This window comes from Vipera berus, assembly GCF_964194415.1.
Source record: "Vipera berus genome assembly, chromosome: 1".
In the NCBI taxonomy this organism is placed as follows: Eukaryota; Metazoa; Chordata; class Lepidosauria; order Squamata; family Viperidae; genus Vipera; species Vipera berus.
In genome coordinates, this window is record NC_138202.1 from 145,915,402 (window position 1) to 145,938,438 (window position 23,037).

General features: G+C 41.3%; 1 protein-coding gene across 1 annotated transcript in view; it reads left to right on the forward strand.

Moving 5' to 3' along the window:
• The first annotated feature begins 5,914 nt into the window (after positions 1–5,914).
• KIF5C (kinesin family member 5C) overlaps positions 5,915–23,037 on the forward strand; it is a 102,717-nt gene continuing 85,594 nt past the window's right edge. Inside the window, exon 1 of the mRNA XM_081325165.1 lies at positions 5,915–6,242. Within this exon, the coding sequence (XP_081181291.1) occupies positions 6,117–6,242 (126 nt within the window). The 5' untranslated portion in view covers positions 5,915–6,116. The remainder of the gene's footprint in view (positions 6,243–23,037) is intronic.

Sequence of the window (23,037 nt, forward strand, 5' to 3'; positions counted from 1 at the left end):
GTTTCTGACTCCTCAGCCTTGTATGCAGCCTGGAAAGATACCACAAGCCAACAGTATCAAATGCCACAGACAGACCTTACAGGACTAATGAGGTGCACTTTCCCATCACAGATCCAGATGACAGTCATCCACCAGGGCAATCAATGCTATTATAACAAGAGAGAATTCATTTCTTGGATTATCTGTAGCTAAGCCACCAGGAAAAATTGGACACCAAGCAGAAATTGTTACAAATAGCCGTTCCACAGAGGCTTCTTCCAGAGAAGGTATACAACCATTTTCCTAATCCAATCACCCTCACTGCCTGGCTCTCCAAGGAAGGCACTGAGGACACTTCCTTAAAGTGCACAGGTGGCAGAGTTTGCACCATAGAGGATCTGAGCCTATTCTCAAGCAAAAACAAATCCCAGATAACAATACAAGACCTTTGCTCTGCTCAACACAGTGGATTCTGTCCACTGGCATCTAGCCCAATGTGGTATCGGCTACATTATTCATCAAAAATCTTTAAAAATAATTTGGCACAACAACAATGCCTTATCTCACTTTTGCTAAATGGGTCCAGGTCATTCTCAACAGGGGCTTCATGAATGTAATAAGTGCAGGAAAAATAATGCTTCACTATTCATCACCATGTATATCCTTATATCTTAAAACTCAACAAGACTGAATGGAGTCAAGCATTTTTCTCACATATCTTCCAGTTTTTATGTCAGTATCTAATGCATATGTCTTTCTGACATCTGAGACACATGGACACACACATACCTTGCAAGAAGTATTTTTGTTTAGTCAACAAGTCACATTTAATTCCTGGTGATTATGTGGACATATGCTTATCAACTTGTCCTGACTTAATAACACAGAGTTCTTCCACATTTGATTGCATCCATCCACCCTATTTTTCATCTTCTCCTTTTCTAAATCTTTCCAAACACAACCATTTATTTTTAGAATTAATCATTTTAGCATAGCTGCTTTAATACAGCAGTATCACAACTCTATAAAGGATCACCACAATAAAAATATGTTTTTATGAACCTGGAAGTTGTGCTTCCAAAATTTTAATTGATTAATAAAAATTAATATAGTTTCAATAATTATTAGTAAATATCCATTAATAAACACTTTTACTTAATCTAAAAATATCTTGCCTCATCTTCAACATGCCATGTAGCTCCAAATATTTTTTAAAAATACTTTGATATGGATTGCAATTTAGAAACAGTCTATAAGTTAAAAACCTAGGAAATCCCTGAGTACAAACCATTCTTTTTGGAAAATCTTATTTTGCATTTGGCCTCAAGTGATTACAATAGGAAATATTGTGAATGTGAAATTTCAACATTTCTTTCCATCTCAAATTTAATGCAGTAAGCAGGTGACAGTTTTGAATAGCTGTGAAGCAAATGATTGGCCAATCATGTAGCAGTGTAATATTCTGAGAATTAAGAAATGTACAAATGTCACCAAATTCCAAAATACTTTAAAACAACCTGTATAATATGATCAGAACAAAGTGTCTTGTTCTTTAGCAGTTATAAATGATCATGGGGAAAATTGGCAATGCAAAACATAAGAGCTTGGCTATTTGCCTTTGAGATTTGGCCCAAAATGAACCAAACTCTTAAACACAATCTTATTTGCACCCTTAAATAATGTGATAAATAAAATCTACAAACTGACATTCAAATAGATGCAGAAACTTATTTATAACACTAATAGAACATTTTTTGTAGGAAATCATTCTGGTTTATCTTGACTTTGTTATATGAAGTCATACAAACTATGGGTTTGTTAAACAATTTTCAATAATTTTGCCTTTCAAGGCAGAGGTTATATGACTATACAAGTAGTCCTTGACTTATTACCGCAAGTAAGCCCAAAATTTGTTGCTAACTGAAACAGTTGTTAAATGACTTTTGCCCAATTTTACAACCTTTTTTGCCACAGTTGTTAAATGAATCACTGTCACTAGTATGCAGTCCTAAGCTTATTTACTTATGAGCCAGCTCTATAGAACTCGTAGAGTTTACTTTTAAATAGAACTGAAGATTCTGGCATTTTCATTTCCCTGGCTGGGTCTTTTGTTCAGCTTTTAACTGCAGACACTTTAAAAACAGATTAAATTTCCTCCTCTTAAATTTGGTTTGGTTTGGATGAGGATAGACAGTTTTGAAATTAAAAATCTCTTTTGAATCCCCTTTTATAATCCAATATGTATAAAACTTCTTTGAAAGCAAATCTTCCTGTGTTCAATGAAGCTCAGTCCTAGATACACTATTAGTGAACTATATTCAAAAAACACATTAATCCTTAGTTAGTTGAATTAGCCTAATTGCTTGGCTTCCCACAATTTAAGAAACCATAAATTGGCCAGCCTAGACTGTTGTTTCAACATAGTAGGCTTGACTGAATATTTCTCAGACTGCAAAAGGATACATTGTTTCTAGTAATTAGTAGACCCCCACATCTCTAGCTTGTTTACCTGTTTTAATTCTATATTCATACATTGTAATAAACCACTGTTTATTTAACCATGATTTATAAAATACTTGGCAGTTCATATAGCATACTAAATCATGAAACATGCTTTACAAGCCATTAATGACTTCATTTTTATGACATGATGAGTCACAAATAAACCCTCTTCTGACTTATGCTGTATGAATCCAGCCTCAGGGCAAAAAGTAATAGTTTATATATTTCAACATGGTACATAACAATTCAAGAGATAATTAAAAGACTAGAACCCGAAAGACAGCCAATCATTGCAAATAATCACATAATAAACTACAATTCCACAAGAACCAATTAAAACTATTTAGTATTAAAATTAATGATACATGGAATCTCCTATCCTAGCAAATAGCTGTACAATGAATAATGAAAAATCCATAATGAAAATAATGAAAAAATCATAAACAATAAACATGTTGTAGTTTAGATTTCACTTGTTTAGGGCCAGATTTTACAATATCATCCTACCTGTGTGGCCACCTTCTGCTGTATTCTGACTGAAATGCCTTTTCAACTCTTATTCAAGATGGGATAATTGATTGTTGTCCAAAGAGCCTTAGGATGCTCATTCCATACTCTAGAGCAGGGGTGTCAAACTCAATTTCACTGAGGGCCGCATCAGCATTGTGGTTGCCCTCAAGGGGCCGGGTGGGTATGGCCAGGGTGGGCGTGGCCTACTGGGTGGGAGTGGCTAGAGTGCGTATGGCCTACTGGGTGGGCGTGGCCAGCTCTACATCGTTCGCATCAAGGGTGCCTATGGGGACCTGGGCAGGAATGGGAGAGATCTGAGGGTCTCTGGCAGAAGGAGGGTCTCTGGGCCAGGGCCAAGGCAGTGGGGGCCGTTCCCTCACTGTTTCCAGGATGGCTTTGCGGGCCGCATGAAACCACTTCACGGGCCGGATCTGGCCCCCGGGCCTTGTGTTTGACATGTCTGCTCTAGAGTCTAGACCAGGGGTAGGCAACCTTGGCTCTTTTATGACTAGTGGACTTCAACTCCCAGAATTCCTGAGCCAGCTGGCTCAGGAATTCTGGGAGTTGAAGTCCATGAGTCATAAAAGAGCCAAAGTTGCCTACCCCTGGTCTAGAAGCAGGTTCTGGAAAACTCCAAGTCACAAGGTCTCAGGGGAAGCAAGTCCCAACCTGAAGCAATTGTGAACCTCCCTGAACCGCCCGAACATGTTATATCAAAAAATAAGAGATGATGCAGGATGGGGTCATAAGACCCTTAGAAATAAAACTAACCATGTGAGTGTGTTGCTCCTTTGCTCTTATAGGAAGCCAATGAATGGAATACTTGCCAAGGAAATCTCTCAAATCAATTGCAGCAATATCACTTGCTTTAGGCCAAATTAATAATCTTTTTTTCTCTGGTTTTTTTTTTGTGGGGGCAGGATTTTTAACTTAAGGAAATTGAAAGAGGAAGAAGGAACAAGGAGAAGGAATAAGCAAGGCGGAGCAAGGAGAGTTAGTTTGGTCTACTATAGGGGTGTCAAATTGGTGGCCCGCGGGCCGGATGTGTTACAAATGTGCCACGCCCACCCCAGCTCTGCAAAGGCAAAAAACGTCATGATACATCATCACATGATGTGATCAAGTTTGACACTCATGGTCCTGAGCCACCCATGCTGGAATTCTGGGAGTTGAAGTCCACGAGCCATAAAAGAGCCAAGGTTGCCTACCCCTGGAAGTTAAGGCATATATACATACATAATTGTCTTTTCAGGAACTGGAGCCAATGCAGTGGGAGGCTAGAGTAAACCTTTGCTCTCATTTTCTTCCAATATGATGGAATGTTAAAGGAAAGAAACAAAATGTGATATGCTGGGGAACTTTATTTCATAATCTGATCCAGTCTCTCATCTTGATATTCCAGAGGCTACAAGGGAGATTAATCTCAAAGTAATCCTCTCTTGGGTTCAGATGAAACAGATCTTCCAGAGACAGCTACCAGTAAGTAGCCCAGTGGCAAATTTGGAAACAAGGTGTGTTATTAACACATTTCACCTCATTTTATCCACAAAAATGGTCCATGACCTGCCTTAGTAAATTGTAGGCACCTGACCTAAGCTTCCAGATCCTGGTTTGTTTGATCATAGTTAACAGAATACATCACAAGTTGCTGGGTTTAACCAGCATGTATTAACCTAGCAAAAAAAGGTATATCTTACAACCCACATTATAGCAGAAAAGTGAGAAACCCATGTCCAAAGTCAACCCCAACCTGAAGGCACCATTTTAAAAAATGGCTGCCGTAATAGGTGTAGCAAGTCATAAAACAACTTATTACTACAAGGTAAGGTCCCCATTAACCCTGTTTAGTGTTACCTGTGCTGGGAAGCCCATTTCCAATCAAAGCATCGGAGCATAGTCACATACTATTTTTTCCCCCCAAGAAATGCCCAGGGCACATTTTGATAAATAAAAAAAGTTAGAGGCTAGTGCAGCACACCTTATTTATTATTATTATTATTATTATTATTATTATTATTATTATTATTATTATTATTATTATTATTATTATTATTATTATTATTATTATTATTTATTATTATTATTATTTATTATTATTATTATTAAACAAAACCTATTTAAAAAAATAAATAAAGAGCACTAGCTCCCAAGAAGTTACCTGGAACTCTTGTCCCCAAGGTGCCCCACGACCCTAGACCAAGGAACAAACTCTGTGGGCTGCTCAAGTCTCCCCCTGCGTTTCCACTCCTATTTTAAAGCCCTTTTTCCGCTCAGCATCCCAAGACGAGCACCTCCAGCGCCCGGCAAGACGCGCCGCTGCAACGGCCAGCCTCCCCTGGCCTCGTGGCCCCGCCCCTCTTTTCCCCCGAGTCCCTACCTGGTGCTTCCCGAACTACAGCTCCCAGGATGCGCCGGTGATTTCTCCCCTCAAGCCAGTGAGCTGGGGGAGAGTTGATGTAATGCGGTGAAGTCACAAAGCCCTTGGGGACGGGGGAAGAGGGCGGAGGGGCGGAGGAGAGAGGGAGAGAGAGATGCAGGATGGTGGCGGCAAGAGCAGAAGCGCCTGCCACGCTCCCGCGGCGCTCGGGAGAGGCGTGAGGGGAGGGGGGAAATAGATAAATAAAACCTGGCTTCGTTTAGCAGCCCCCCCTCCGGCCGCCCGCCCAGCTTCGAAGCAGCGGCAGGTCTCCGGGCGAGGCAGCTGAAGCGCCGGGACCGCGGCCTCTCCCTATTCTTTTCGCCCAAGGACTGGCCCCGGCCCGGAGACGCTCTCTGCCCTCCGCCCAGCCTGGAGGTCGTGAGGAGCCGGGAATGCCTCGGCGCCGCCGCCGCTGCTGCTGCTGCCGCTGCTTTTTCCTTCTCCTTCTCCTCCTCTGACCAGGCTCGGCTCTCTCTCCTTCGGGCCATGCCTCCCCGCCGCTAAAATAACGACGGCCCCCCCTCCCTTTCTCCTCCTCCTCCTCCTCCTCCTCCAAAGGTGGTGGTGTGTGTTTTTGTGTTTGTTTTAAAAAAAAAAATCCCTGAGGTGGGAAGAAAGGTGCCCGCCGCCGCCGCCGCCTCGCCCAACCAGCCGCCCGCCCTCGGTCCGCCGCCGCCGCCGATCCGCCCCGCTCGCCCGCGTCGAGATGGCGGACCCAGCCGAATGCAGCATCAAAGTGATGTGCCGGTTCCGACCCCTCAACGAGGCGGAGATCCTGCGCGGGGACAAATTCATCCCGAAATTTAAAGGCGAGGACACGGTCGTCGTCGGGGTAAGTCTCTCTCTCTCTCCCTCCATCACCCCCCCCCGGACGCCTTTTCGGCGTTGGCTTTTTTTATTCAACCGAACGAGTTGCGTTTTCCTCTTTTTTTTTTTTTTGGCTCGGCTCCGAACTCTCTGCGAAACCTGGCGAATTTGTTGTGTGTGTGTCTCTCTCTCCCCCCACCCCACCTCCAAGTCCCTTTAGGTTTATTTCGGGGGGGGGGCCTGAATGGCGTGCCGCTGCACCGCATTGTACTCCCTCCTCCGTCCATTGTTCCCAACATTAGCTGCTGTAGTGCAGCGTTTCCCAACCTTAGGAACTTGAAGATGCGTGGACTTCAACTCCCAGAATTCCCCAGCCAGCTATGCTGGCTGGGGAATTCTGGGAGTTGAAGTCCACGCATCTTCAAGTTCCTAAGGTTGGGAAACGCTGCTGTAGTGTGTGTGTCTGTGTGTGTGTGTGTGTGTGTGAATGTCGCTTGGAAGTTCTCCAAGACTTCTTTCACCTTGAGCGCCAAATTTGGCTAAGAGAAGGATGGTGGTGGGGGGGGGGGGGGAAAGGAAACTCTCTGTACTGCCTGCCTTCCCATCCCCCCCTCCCCGTCCCGACCCCAAACTTGGAAATTGGGTTTAAACTCACAAAGGACAAGAACCCTTGTTTTCCATAACAGGAATGAAAAGCTTTGGATAAGAAGTGGGTTTACAGTGGCAGGTGATTCTAAAAACAAATGGTTTTTTTTGTGGTGCAGTGTGAAATCACTTTGGTGTTTCGGGATGGGTGCAAAGTTTTCCTTGTTTTGGTGTGAGCGTGGGTCGAGACCGTCACAAAGAGTCATGTGGTGCAAAGAATAATCTTTATTGGGGCCCCAGTATTGTAGTCTGGCAACCACACTGGGAGACGCTCAAAGTATTTTTGGGTTGCTGGCTTTGATGGAGCTGGATATCAGCGGGGGGAATGTGTCACACGAAACGCAAGCTTTTAATGTTAATCTCATTTGCACATTTTACTGAATTATTTAAGGTTTCAGTAAAAGTCCAAAATGAGTTCCACTGAAACTCAGCTTATTTAGGAGTAGACATAGCTTGGGTTGCATTCGTAAACAGCAGGGTGAAGGCTAACGCGTGGGCAAAGTATATTCTACACCTGCCTGATTTGGATGGCTTCTGCAGGGGGTGGGAAGTCTTCCTTGAAAGGTGTTCCAGAGCTGAATTTCCTGCTTTCATAACTGCAGCAAAAGCAATGGTGGGGAACTGAATGGAGTCAGCCTCAATTGACTCTTTCATCTGCCTTCCCTCATTGCTACTGCAGTCTTCCAATCCTGAGCATTGATCAAGCTGATGTCATCTGGATCACTGGGCATGCTCATTTGCTTGTTCCCTGATGTATTTGATGGATTGGCAGGTGGAGAGAAATTGCTAAACAAATTACAAGAGGGTAGAATAATTCCCTCCTTCTCACCTTCATATCCACCTTTCTGCCATTTCAGCTTGATCTGTGTGGCGGATCAGCACTAACTTCAGTTAAAAGCCTGCCAAGCTGCAGTCTCTGCAGATAAAAGCAGGATGTATATACCCTATCCAGTGATAGTCTTTAGTTGTCTGCTGTGTTCATTTCCTTGTCTTGCAGTGCAATCAGTGGAGAATCTCCTTCTCTTAGGAAAAGTTCCACTTCTTATCAGCTCACATAATTTAGATTAACAGCCTTAGCTAATAGTGTTAATTTGTCTGAAATATGCTGATGGAACGTAATTTTGATTTTTAATTTTATTTGTTAGAATTGGCTCCCAGTAGGTAAATAATGGGCTTGTTGTGTGAATGATTTAATCTGCTACTACAAATTAATAACTATAAGTCTCACTTCAAGTTCCAATGAGATGATTAGTAATGGAAAGATTACTTTTTGGAAACTTCTTTGTCTTCTTGGTAATGCATAGTTATATGTGCATAAGAAAATGATTGCTCTCTTAATGTGTTGCGGTATATGCTAGAGATCCTTTAGACTGGTTTCACAGTTTCATTTCAACCTGGATGCGGTTTGCTTTTTCTTGAGCCACTAGTAATTGAGAATTTGTAGCCAACATTTAACCTCTCATTTCAAAGGAACTCTGTAGACTTATAATAAACCACATGGTATTTATTTATTTTTACTTACTATTAAATCTCTTTGCCACCCATCTCACAGTGGGGCTTCTCTGGTCAGTATTGTGAGGGATAGTTTTAAAATGTGCATTCAGGGGCATCAAAAGTATTAGGTATTGTTAAAAGTAATGGCTGTTCCTATCATGCTTAAGAGAGTTTTGTAACCTTTGGCAAAAACTCAGGGCCGATTTAAACAAAAGGAAAAAAAAATCTCCTTGCCTCCCAAAGTAGAATCTGGAGACATTCACTATAGCTATAAATCTGGGAGACTTTGGGCTAACTGTAACATTTTTTATACAAAATGTAATTAAAATGTCTTCACCTGTCATGACAGCTGCCAATTTAAACAGTTTTAACAAGGAACTAAAGAAATGAATGGAAGATAAATTTATCTGGCACTGGTAAGTTTGATAGCTTGCATGTCTTAAATAACAGTTGCTAGAGTTCATCTGTGAAGGGGGATTTATCACTTTTTCTTCCATTCATGAACCCCTGAGACTGAGCTGGCTTCTGAGTGAATCTAAATAATAATAATAATAATAATAATAATAATAATAATAATAATAATAATAATAATAATAATAATAATAATAATAATAATAGTAGTAGTAGTAGTTTAATTTCTATACCGCCCTTCTCCCGAAGGACTCAGGGCGGTGTACAGGGCGGCATATAAGTCCCAAAAATAAATAAATAAATAAATAAATAAATAAATAAATAAATAAATAAATAAATACAATAAAAAATACAGTATACAAAAGTTAAGATAGAATTAAATATTAAGCCCAATTACAATAAATAGGCTTTTGACACATCCGAAGGCTGGTACATTTAAACTGTTTGTTGGATAGTCCTACTGAGTCAGTGATAATGTGTGCAGTAATTTTTTTTTTGCTGATAAAGGACAATATTTGTAGCTCAGGCTTGAAATGAGGGGTCCTTGGTGCTCTGGGTAGTTGGTGGTTTTGTTGAAGTGCACTGATGATGTTCCCTAGTTTGGATAATGAGATGTCTGCAAGAAAACAACCAAGCTCAGAGAGCACCAAGGACATTCAAAGTGTTTTTTGCTTAATCTTATGATGTGAAAACCCTAATTCCTGCCCCATTGAGGGAGTCCTTTTAAACCATCTGTCCAATTCAAGTGTGGTTTGTTTAGAATATATTTGTTATTTTATATTCTGGTTATCTAGTAAAGAGGTAGACTTCTATTCTTTCTGCTAAGCATTTGTTCAGCACAACCAGTATAAACATTTGTATTACGGTAACTCTTCACCTCTCTTTAGTTTACAGTTAATGATCTTTTCGTCCCATCTGCTATCTACACACAAATTCATAAAGCATAATCTTTTCAGTACTACTGTCAGCAGGAAGTCCATTAAGGGATACTAGAAATAAAAACACATTTCAGCCTTCATCAAATAAACCAACTTTATGATCCTTTTTATATTTAACAGTTGCAATCTTTAGTTTGTTCAAATTCTGTAACACCACAGAATTTGATTTCATTTTTTTTGTGCCTTCTCACAAGATTCTTCAAAGCCTTAAGATGAGCCTCTTTTGTAAATCCAATATATAAAATATCCAGGTCAGTTTTTTAGTTTATTATTTCATTTTCCATTTTGATTTTTAAAACATCAGCTAGTTTCTTTTGTATGCTTAGTATGATATCCTTTTGTATGCTTCCATGTAAGCATAGGTTCCATGCTTATAACTTGTCATTTGTAGATTTACTTTTGATGCCATCTCTGCCTTAACAAATAACACTTGATCTTCATCTGCTTTTTCTTTCATTACATCTTTTGGATATAGTCTATCCATAGAAGCAAACATCACTATTGATATTGTTGACACTAAGTTTTAATTCTATTTTTCAAAAGTGTCATTCATTCAAGGTTATGTTTGGTATCATTTTATATATCACAGTTAATTAGCTGTTATTGTATTGTATATTTTTTTCTCCTTTAACTAAAATCTTTAGTTCCTTCTAGTGACCAATTTTTAAAATTACTTACCTTTGTTTTGTCTTGCAAATGTCCAAACAAATATTTTTCCCATGGGAAGGATTCTTTATGATTAATTCCAAAATTTTATTCCTTATTTATCTGGACCTTTAATCCATTTGTAATATTCTAGGATCAAAGTGTTATTTAGCTTTTTGCTGTTTATTTTTCCCCCCAAATTATTATTACAATTTTCTTTCACTAAGGATTGAAGTAAAACCTATTTTTAGACTTTTTGAGCGAAAGCCCTCTCATCTGTTAAAAGTAGCTAGCAAGCAATTTACGAATGTAATTATGGTAGAAGTTTGCGAACTTAATGTCCTTTAGAAAATGCCAACCACAGTTGTGAGTAAGATGGCTATTCCCATCTCCCAGTGCTTGAAACCTGCTGGGGATTGCTGTCTTGCAGTTTACTTGTAAGGAGCATATGTTTGGAGTGCATGTGGGTGATCTCCCATCCTCTCCTTATCCAAAATGATTCAAAATAACTGCTGTTGTCATCTCCACTTTTCACAGAGTTGATTTGTCCTCATTTTCCCCCCCTCTCTTAGGTTCAACTTTTGTGGGATAAAGGAATTTATTTATTCCTCTTCATGGAGTAGATAATAATGTTTGGATTTTCTTTTGCCCTGTTTGCTTTAACCACCTTCCCACTTCTAGCTTTACAAGCAGGCCTGCCATGCTGTATTTAGGAACATGTCACTTTTATTTGGCTCCTTTTTCTGACCTAGTTATCATCCCTGCTTCCTTATCTAACATTTATTGCTGTCTCTTCTTTCTTTAGCATTAATTTTCACTTGCAGCTTCTTCAATTTACAATGTAATTATGCACTTGCCTCTTAATCTATTTCCTGTTTATATATAATTATCTTTTTTCCTGTTAGAACTGTACAATTATTTTGAACTTTGGTTACATCAGAGACAGTTCCTTTTCATACCATTATTTTCTGGCAATGTGTATTGGGTGAATTTGGTGCTCAGTTGCAGAAGTTAAAATCATCTGGTCAGTTCCAGTAAATCAGGGGTGTCAAACTTGCAACATCATGTGACGTGTCGTGACATATCATGACTTTTTTTTTCATTGCCAGCAATGGGCTGGGTGTGGTTTTGCCATGATGCATCTGGCCCGTGGGCCAGCAGTTTGACACCCCTGCAGTAAATGGTCTAATTTTTTTTTAAAAAAAAATTGTTTCAATTGCTAAAGGAAAATAAATTCCCGGTGGTTATTTGAACCATCTTGGGTTGAGGCTCTATTTTTCTTATATTGTATAATAAATACTCACTGGAATACTTGCTGAAATAGTCTATAAACTGTCTAGGACAAAAATGAGATCTAGAAAAATTCTTCAGTACTGACCTAAACAGTAAATATGCCAGATTATTCCATGCTTATCAGCAGCATTAAAATGGAGAGAGACCTTTATAATATATTTATCTTCTTTTATTAATGATTGTTAGATTCTGTGATTGTGCTAATGAGCCATGAATGAAATAAGCTTGCATAGATTGCTCATTATTATTTTTTACTCAAGTTTGTGAGTAATTGTTGATTAACTGCCTTATTAGAAACAGCTTACATTGTATGTTGTTGTTAGCTGCGAAGTCGTGTCCGACCCATCGCGACCCTATGGACAACATTCCTCCAGGCCTTCCTGTCTTCTACCATCTTCTGGAGTCCATTTAAGCTCACGCCTACTGTTTCAGTGACTCCATCCAGCCACCTCATTCTCTGTCGTCCCCTTCTTCTATTGCCCTCGATCTTTCCCAGCATTAGGCTCTTCTCCAGTGAGTCCTTCCTTCTCATTAGGTGGCCAAAGTATTTGAGTTTTAGCTTCAGGATCTGGCCTTCTAAAGAGCAGTCAGGATTGATCTCCTCTAGGACTGACCGGTTTGATCGCCTTGCAGTCCAAGGGACTCGCAGGAGTCTTCTCCAGCACCATAGTTCAAAGGCCTCAATTCTTTGGCGCTCAGCCTTTCTTATGGTCCAACTTTCACTGCCATACATTGCAACTGGGAAGACCATAGCCTTGACTATACGCACTTTTGTTGACAGGGTGATGTCTCTGCTTTTTAGTGTGCTGTCTAGATTTGCCATGGCTTTCCTCCCCAGGAGCAAGCGTCTTTTAATTTCTTGGCTACAGTCCCCATCTGCAGTGATCTTGGAGCCCAGGAAAACAAAATCTGTCACTACCTCCATTTCTTCCCCATCTATTTGCCAAGAATTGAGAGGGCCAGATGCCATGATCTTGGTTTTCTTAATGTTAAGTTTCAACCCAAGTTTTGCACTCTCCTTCTTCACCCGCAACAAGAGGCTCTTTAGTTCTTCTTCACTTTCTGCCATTAGAGTGGTATCATCTGCGTATCTTAGGTTGTTGATATTTCTTCCGGCAATCTTAATTCCAACTTTTGATTCATCTAGCCCTGCCTTTCTCATGATGTGCTCTGCATATAAGTTAAATAGGCAGGGCGACAGTATACAGCCTTGCCGGACTCCTTTCCCAATTTTGAACCAATCAGTGGTTCCGTGTCCAGTTCTCACTGTTGCTTCTTGACCCGCATATAGGTTTCTCAAGAGACAAATAAGATGGTCTGGTACTCCCATCTCTTTAAGAACTTGCCACAGTTTGTTATGATCCACACAATCAAAGGCTTTAGCATAGTCAATGAAGCAGAAGTAGATGTTTTTCTGGAACTCCCTAGCTTTCTCCATGATCCAGCGTATGTTGGCAATTTGATCTCTAGTTCCTCTGCCTCTTCGAAATCCTGCCTGTACTTCTGGTAGTTCTCGATCCACATACTGCTGAAGTCTAGCTTGTAGGATTTTAAGCATGACTTTACTAGCATGAGAAATGAGTGCAATGGTGCGATAGTTTGAACATTCTTTGGCACTGCCTTTCTTTGGAATTGGAATGTAAACTGATCTTTTCCAATCCTGTGGCCACTGTTGAGTTTTCCAAATTTGCTGGCAAATTGAGTGTAGCACTTTTACTGCACTGTCTTTTAAGATTTTGAATAGCTCAGCTGGAATACTGTCACCTCCACTAGCTTTGTTGTTGCTCAGCTTTTCTAAGGCCCACTTCACCTCACATTCTAGGATGTCTGGCTCGAGGTCAGTGACCACCTCATTGTGATTATCTGGGACGTTAAGCTCATTCTTGTATAGTTCTTCTGTGTAATTTTGCCACCTCTTCTTAATCTCTTCTGCCTCTGTTAGGTCCCTGCCATTTTGGTCCTTTATCATGCCCATTTTTGCATGAAACGTTCCCTTCATCTCTCCAATTTTCTTGAAAAGATCTCTTGTCCTCCCTATTCTATTGTTTTCTTCTATTTCTTTGCACTGTTCATTTAAGAAGGCATTCTTATCTCTTCTAGCTATTCTCTGGAATTCTGCATTCAATTGGGCATATCTATGTTTTTCTCCCTTGCCTTTCGCTTCCCTCCTTTCCTCAGCTATTTGCAAAGCTTCCTCAGACAGCCATTTTGCTTTCTTGCATTTCTTTTTCTTTGGGATGGTTTTGGTTGCTACCTGTTGTACAATGTCATGAACCTCTGTCCATAGTTCTTCAGGCACTCTGTCTATCAGATCTAATTCCTTAAATCTATTTGTCACCTCTACTGTATATTCAACAGGGATATGATTTAATTCATACCTGAGTGGCCTAGTGCTTTTCCCTACTTTCTTCAGTTTAAGCCTAAACTTTGCAAGGAGAAGCTCATGGTCTGAGCCACAGTCAGCTCCTGGTCTTGTTTTTACCGACTGTATAGAGCTTCTCCATCTTTGGCTGCAGAGCATATAGTCAATCTGATTTCTGTGTTGACCGTCTGGTGATGTCCATGTGTAGAGCCGTCTCTTGGGTTGTTGGAAAAGAGTGTTTGCTATGATCATCGTATTCTCTTGACAAAATTCTATCAGCCTGTGCCCTGCTTCATTTTGTACTCCAAGGCCAAACTTGCCTGTTATTCCAGTTATCTTTTGGCTTCCTACTTTAGCATTCCAATCCCCCATGATGATAAGGACATCATTTTTGGGTGTTACTTCTATAAGGTGCTGTAGGGCTTCATAGAACCGGTCAATTTCATCCTCTTCAGCACTGGTGGTTGGGGCATAGACTTGGACTACTGTGATATTGAATGGTTTGCCTTGGATTCGAACTGAGATCATTCTGTCATTTTGAGGATTGTATCCCAGTATTGATTTTCCTACTCTTTTATTGACTATGAAGGCTACTCCATTTCTTCTGAGGGATTCTTGCCCGCAGTAGTATACCTGATGGTCATCTGAATTAAATTCACCCATTCCTGTCCATTTTAGTTCGCTGATACCTAAGATGTCGATGTTCAGTCTTGTCATCTCTTGTTTGACCACGTCCAGCTTTCCTTGATTCATGGATCTTACATTCCAGGTTCCTATGGAGAAAAAATCTTTACAGCATCGGACTTTCCTTTCACCACCAGACACATCCACAGCTGAGCGTCCTTTCGGCTTTGGCCCAGTCGCTTCATTCTTTCTGGCGCTACTAGTACTAGCCCTCTGCTCTTCCCCAGTAGCATATTGGACGCCTTCCGACCTGAGGGGCTCATCTTCCAGCGTCATATCGTTTTGCCTTTTGGTACTGTCCATAGGGTTTTCATGGCAAAGATACTGGAGTGGGTTGCCATTTCCTTCTCCAGTGGATCACGTTTTGTCAGAACTCTCGGCTATGACCTGTCCGTCTTGGGTGGCCCTGCACGGCATAGCTCATAGCTTCATTGAATTACGCAAGCCCCTTCGCCACGACAAGGCAGTAATCCATGAAGGGGTTACATTGTATATATTCTTGTATATCCACCAGTTATGAAACTAGTCTGGCACCATGTTACTCTGGCATTATCTAGCCAACATTAGTCAACAATAAAAAAGTAAGCAGGCTCACACTTGGTTGTCCTAAAAGTATTCTGGAAGAAAGTAAAAGCAAGCTACTTTAATATTGTTGCCAAGAATTGCCTCAACCCCACCCCCCACCCCCATGTATGAAAGGAGCATCCTGAGCTCAACTCAACATGAGGAAGTCTTTACTTTTTAAATTGCATTTGATTTTGCCTTTTAATACAGTTACTTTAGGATTACTGTGTGACTGCTGCTGTCACTGGAGGAGGTGATCACAGGAGCAGTTGTATTTTCTCATTAAGCATCCAACTGAATAGATGTATTAACATATTAAGATTTAACATGTTAAAGGAAAGTACACAGTGTTATCTCTTTTGAGAGTGGTCATTATTATAAACCTTAAAAATTAAATGTAAATACTCTGGATGCAACCTATACTTTCAAATTCCTTGTTTTTTGTAACTTTTGTTTTACAGAAGATGCAAAAAAGAAATTCCCAGTAATACTGCTTTCATTGTATCCACTAATTATCTTGGAACATCCAATATTGCAGACTCACCATTGTGACACAAGGGGAACTCTCGCTGAATCTAGTGAAATTTCTGAATAGACATATTCAGTGTTGCATTATAGTGGTGTATCTCATCGTAATTCAAATAAACATATGGGACTCGTTTATATGGATGAGTGATAGCAGCATATTATTGTCTGGAATATATAATTACACCTACCTGGATGCTTGGTCTGATTTAGTCTTACTGTTTCCATGGTTTGGAATGTTGGTGGTTTTACCATATTTTTACTACAGTTCTGAATTTTATAATGTAAGCTTTGGAAGGACATCCTTGCAAGATGGAAATGTAAAACTTTGTGTGTTGAAATATTATACTTTTACATCATTAGTTTTTTTTAAAAAAAGTGATTTTCCATATTTGGTAGCAATTTTGGAGAGAGAGAAAATCTTTTGAATTCATAAGAAATACATTTTATAATATGAAGGCCAAGCTTTAAAAACCCATTTATTAGTGCAAACACATTGAAAAGTAACGTGTATCTTACGGTATACATGCTATCTCCTTAAATGTTGATTTATACATTTGCACATTGATTTATAAATTTGGACAAATGAGTTATTTGTAAAAATAATAAAGGCAGGATACAAATAAATACAGTTTTTGTGGAGAAAAGAGAATAAATAAGTAGTGATCTGAGGAAATACAATATAACTGTTGGAGATAGTCATGGTTTCAGTCTTTCTTGGCACAGCTGGACTGTAATCAAGTAAGCAAGTCCATAATAATCCAGGAACTCCTGCTAAATAATTAAAGAGGCCATTACACAGCAATCCTTGGATTTTTTTTCTGTATCAGAAGTACCTTAAGTTCTATTTATAGTGAAATCAAAGTTAACATTTCTGCATCTCTTTTTGCTGCTTGACCCATGCAGTAGACTGGATGTTATATGAATGGATGCTGTTGTTTTCATTCCTCTCTTTTTTTTTTGGCAATGGCCAATGGCTGGTTTCCCCTGACTGTGTAAGAACTGACTCTGGCTCAGAGCTACCTGTAGATAAGAGAGAGTCACAAAACATATTGTATAGATGCCAGTGAATTTATGTAATATTTATTCATTGCTAGGATGCTACAAAACAGTGTGTCTGGCTGAGGAATTCTGGGAGTTGAAGTCCACAAGTCATAAAAGGGCCAAGTTTGAAGACCCCTGCTACAAAACTTTGATGTTTTTGCTACTCATTTGGAAACTCTGCATTTAAATAGTTGGGTATGATGCATTGCTCTGCTGACTTTTAAAGTTGCCTTTAGGATTTGCATGCTTGTTTGCTTTGTTAAACTTGCATATGAACAAAAAAGGAAAGGATCGGAAAAGTTATTGCATTTCCTTGCATTGAATGTGGTCTCTTTTCTTGCTGTCATATCAGACTAATCTCTATTTGTCCAAGCATCAGTCATGACTTGATATTAATTTACCCAACCGAAAAGCAATGATCTCAATAAGATGTAGCATTATTTCTGCAGTAGTGGATTCCTGCACTGAGCAAATGATTGGATTACGGTAGGTGTTTTCCTAGATCCCTTCCCTTGCAACCATTCTTAAGTAATAGAAAATTATGAACTTTACATTTTTAGATTTGTTTTGCAATTATTAAAACTTCATTTAACCAAAAACAGAGCACATTTAATGAAGGCCACAGTTGGTTTTGAGTACATGTGTGACATTCTCAGAATTTAACAGGAGCCTGTAGAATCCCTTTGGGTAATATATCTCAACAAGAAGACTGAAAACTAAGGTATATACAGATAATCTTTGATTAACAACACATTTGGGACTGGAATTTCCTTTGCTAAATGATGCGGTTGTAAACCTTGGATGTCACATGATTGAGTTGCTTAGCATTGACAGTTCTGGCACTTCTAGTTGCCATTTTTAAGCAATTCCATCCCCCTTTGTTGAGCACAACATCATATGATTGCCATTTATGATCTCCTGCCAGCTTCCCCATTGCCTTTATTTGTCAGAAGCCAGCAGTGAAAGTCGTAAATGGTGGTCACAGGATGCTATAATGTAATTCTGAGCTAGTTACCAACTGGCCAGATTACAGTCACATGACTGCAGGGACACTGCAATGGCCAGAACATACAGGACTGGTTATAAGTACCACTTGTTCAGTACCATCATAAGTTTCGTCCCTGAACAAGTGGTTTTTAAGTGAGGATCACCTCTGTTTTGGAACTCTAATTGATGTTGACTATGCGGTCTTCCCCAATCTAGTACCCTGCAGATATGTTGGGTTTTAGCTGTTTAGGCATTCCTTGCCTCCCTCATTTAAGTAATTAACAAAATTACTATTAAAGAGATTTTCTCTTAATGCTCTATACCCAGGGGTGTCAAACTTGCAACGTCATGTGACATGTCGCAATGTATCGCGACTTTTTTGCCATTGCCGGCAATGGGGTGTATGAATGAATACTGCATTACACTTTTTTCTTCAGCATTTTATTTTTATAGGCAAGTTAAGCATTTTTTTTGCAAAATTTATATGAAATGGCCTTGTCATACTTGTAATAGTATGTACTTTACCTATCTAATATTGTAATTATATTACCTAATATCAACCTAAAAATTCCCTTGTTAGCACAGCAGACAATAACGTCTGGTCTCTCCCCCCCCCCGATGTACGTACAGGCCGGTTACAGTTCTACAATTACAAGTCTGCTTTTGTCCAGTGCTGTACCACAGTGTGCTGGTCCTGGAACTGAGGCAGCAGTTTTTCCTAATTGCATAATCCCCTTCAAACCAAAAGGGAAGTGGAAAATTTGGGCAGTGTTTTTAGGAGAAGTCCTTACAGTAGATTTTTTTAGTATGTCATCCCCCTGCAGAGTGCCGAGATTAGTACACAACTAAGATATAAAATACAGCTCTCTGTTAGGTTAAGAAGCGTAGTATAGTATACGCTTTCCAGTTCTCTTCAGCCCTACAACTGCTGTTAGTAGAGCAAGTGTCTACACAATGAAAAAAAACTGCAGTCCCAGGGTCTTCTATCACTGTGGTAAATCTTTTCTCAGCATGAGAAAACAGAAGCCAAAGCAGAACACTTGCTAGTACAGTATAGCTAAGCAATTTTAGGTCTGACCTAACTCACAGGTCCTATGATTAGTTGGCCATATATGTTAACTTCAGCTGTGAAACATGTTTTTAAAATGTCTTCTTTCACAGGCAGCATTCTATACTTCGAAGCTGCTTCTGTGCAGCAGACATAATAGCATGGACCACCATTGCTACCAGGAAAGATGGAATAACATAGTTCCTTAGGAACAATTATCATTTTCTTTTTCTTTTTTCAAAGGGTGCATGTGAGCCTTCCAGTTAGTTTTTGACTCCTGGAGACTGCCTGGATTAATTCTTAAGAGTTTTCTTAGCAAAGTTTTTTGGAAATCCCTTCCAACTCTGTTATTCTGCTCTACAGTGGTGTACCATTTCCATCTTCCTAGGGCTGAGAAAGAGTGACTGGCTTTGTGCTAACACAGGACTAGAACAAACAATCTTCTGGTTTGTAGCCTGATGCTGTAACCATTATCTTCTAAAATTTTTATTTATTTATTTATTTTGATTTATATACTGCCCTTTTCCTGAGGGACTCAGGGCGGTTTACAGGGCAGATTAAAACAATAAAATATATACAAGTTAAAATAAAAATTAAATTAGATAGCCCCCAAAATAAAAAAAAAACCTTAAAAAACCTCAGTCCAGGCCGGCAAGCTTGAATAGCCAAGTCTTTAGGTCATGGGGAAACGAGTGAAGGTCGGGGGCCATCCGGAGTTCCACCGGCAGCTGATTCCAAAGGGCAGCTGCGCCCACCGAGAATGCTCTCCCCCTGGGGGCTGCCAGCCGGCACTCCCTGACCGGCGGCACCCTGAGGAGACCCTCCCTGTGGGAGCGCACAGGATGATGGGAAATTGATGCTGGCTGCAGGAGCTCCCAAAGATAGTCCGGACCCATGCCACTTAGGGCTTTATAGGTCATCACCAGCAGCTTGAATCTCACCCGGAGGGCAACCAGAAGCCAATGCAGCTCACGGAGAAGAGGTGTTACATGGGAGTATCGAGAAACCCCCATCACAACTCGCGCGACCGCATTCTGCACCAGCTGAAGCCTCCGAGTGGTCCTCAAGGGCAGCCCCATGTAGAGAGCATTGCAGTAGTCTATCCGGGAGGTCACAAGCGCATGAGTGACTGTACATAGGGCATCTCGGTCCAGGTAGGGCCACAACTGGCGCACCAGGCGAACCTGGGCAAAAGCCCCCCTGGCCACGGCTCCTATATGATCTTCCAAACTGAGCCGTGAGTCCAGGAGGACGCCCACGTTGTGGGCCCTATCTATGGGGGGTAGCACCTCATCCCCCATAATTAACGATGGAATAGAATGGTCAATCCGAGATGCCGGTATGCACAGCCACTCAGTCTTGGTGGGGTTAAGTCGAAGCCTGTTTCTCCCCATCCAGACCTGGACCACCTCCAGGCAACAGGACATCACATCAAGGGCATCACTGGGTTGGTTCGGGGTGGAGAGAAAAAGCTGGGTATCATCAGCGTACTGATGATACCCCACCCCAAAACCACGAATGATCTCACCCAGCGGCTTCATATAGATGTTGAACAGGAGGGGAGAGAGGACCGACCCCTGAGGAACTCCACAAACGAGAGGCCTCGGGGCCGACCTCTGCCCTCCTGCCAACACTGACTGTGAGCGGCCCAGGAGGTAGGAGGAGAACCACTGTAGAACAGTGCCCTCCACTCCCAACCCCCTGAGACGCCGCAGCAAGATACCATGGTCGATGGTATCGAAAGCCACTGAGAGGTCTAATAGGACTAGGACAGAGGAACAACCCCTGTCCCGAGCCCGCCAGAGATCATTCACCAGCGCGACCAATGCCATCTCTGTGCTGTACCCGGGCCTGAAGCCCGATTGGTACGGGTCCAGATAATCAGTTTCCTCCAGGAACAGAGGGAGCTGACGTGCCACCACGCTCTCAACAACCTTCGCTACAAAGCGAAGGTTGGAGACAGGACGATAGTTGTTCAAAACAGCTGGATCCAGGACAGGCTTCTTGAGGAGGGGCCTCACCACTGCCTCCTTCAAGGCGGTAGGGAAGCTACCCTCCCTCAAAGAAGCAGTTATTACTGCATGGATCCAGCCTCGTGTCCCCTCCCGAGCTGCATATACCAGCCAGGAGGGGCACGGGTCCAACAAACTCGTGGTGGAACTTAGCCTCCGCATGATCCTGTCCACCTCTTCCAGAGTCACAGGATCGAATTCATCCCAGATAATATTTCCAAGACCGCTCGTCTCACCCCCATCCGACTCTGCCTAGTCGGAGTCCAGACCGGCCCGAATCTGAGCGATTTTATCTGTCAGATGCTGGCTAAACTCCTCGGCCCGCCCCTGCAAGGGCTCCTCCCTCACCTCCTGATTAAGGAGGGAGAGAGTGACCCTAAACAGGGCGGCCAGGCGATTATCTGCGGAAATGATGAGGGCGGCAAAGTAGTCAGACTTCGCCGCCTCCATCGCAGCGAGATAAGACCTCGTTGAGGTTCTTAACCGCAATCGATCAGATTCGGGCCAGCTGGATCTCCAACAGCTCTCCAGACCCCGTCTCCTGCGCTTCATCTCCCAGAGCTCCACAGAAAACCATGGAGCCCAACGGGATCTGCGCTGGGTCAGGGGTCGCAAGGGTACAATACGGTCAAGCGCTTTGGTGGCCGCCCTTTCCCAGGCATCCACCAAGGCGTCGGCCGGGCTGTGAGTGAGGGAGATAGGTATAGACCCAAGCGCCGTCTGGAACCGTTCTGGATCCATTAGGCGCCTGGGGCGGAACCACCTGGTCGGCTCCGCAGCCCAGCGGCGAGGGGTGGCAAAGCGGAAGACCAGCCACAGGAGATAATGATTGGTCCATGACAGGGGAACAATAGTTGGTGTTGTAATGGCAACACAATCGTTTTAGTGACAAAGTGTCTGGCCTAATTAAGAAAGTCCATAAGGATGCATTGCTTTGTGCATCATATTCTTTACTGCATTTTGGAGGATTCTATATGTGTGTACACACACACACACACACACACACACACACACACGTGTGTGTGTGTGTGCGCGCGTGCATGCGTGTGTGTGTGTGTGTGTGCAGCCTTTTGGTCAACAGTCTGACACTCCCTATTCTCCTTCATGCCAAAAAGATTGTCCAACCCCATCATAAATGTAAGTAGCATTTCCTCTTCACAATACATTAGTCAACTTGTGTCATTTGGTAGTGACTGCTGATAGTAACTGATGGATAAAGAGGTCATTATTACTTGCTTATAAAAAAAAGCAAACATGAGAGAATCTGTGGCTAGTTATGCAAGTCATGCTGAGACTACCAACTGTAGCAGCTGAATTCTAAGACTTATTGAAGGCTTTTAAAAAGTCTCTTCACTGAAAAATTACAGAAGTGCATTTTTAGAATTGATCATCATTAGAAGCTCCCTATAACTGGACAGCAAAAGCAGACTATAGACTTCCCTTCAGTGCAATAAAGGGTTAGCTCCTCTTTAAAAGAAGATGGGCCAATGTTATAATACCTGGTGTAATTGCTATGAGATGGTTGTTTGGGAAGTAGTAAAGAAAGCAGTGTAAATAAAAATTAATCGGGAAACATTGCCTTTCATCCCTAATAAAACAAAAATTAACTTCTACTTATTTAGTTACAGAAAATGTTTTTAGTATACAAATAGAGCTTGGGAAGTGTTCGTTGTAATAAGCAAGAAGAAAAAACAGATTTTTGTGACTTTGTGAACATGTTCATAAATTGTTTGTAGAGCTGTAAGTATTTTAAATAACAGATGACAAAATTCAGTTGATTACTAGCTTTTGTCAAAACTGGTAATAGAAAATACCCTATGGGAAATGGGGAGGAGGTTTTTAATCATTTTTAAGACCCTTATTCCTGGTCTTCACACTGGCCATGGATGGAAACTAATCAAGGAGAGTGCAACCTAGGACTAAGGAGAAATTTCCTGACAGTTAGAACAATTAATCAGTGGAACAACTTGTGAATGCTCCAACACTGGAAGTTTTTAAGAAGAGGTTGGACAACCATTTGTTTGAAATGGTATAGGGTTTCCTGCCTGAGCAGGGGTTGGACTAGAAGACCTCCAAGGTCTCTTCCAACTATTATTGTTATTATAACTTTAAAGTTCCAAATTTACAATTTAAAATGAATTTGGAGGTTTTCTAATTCTGGTTTATAA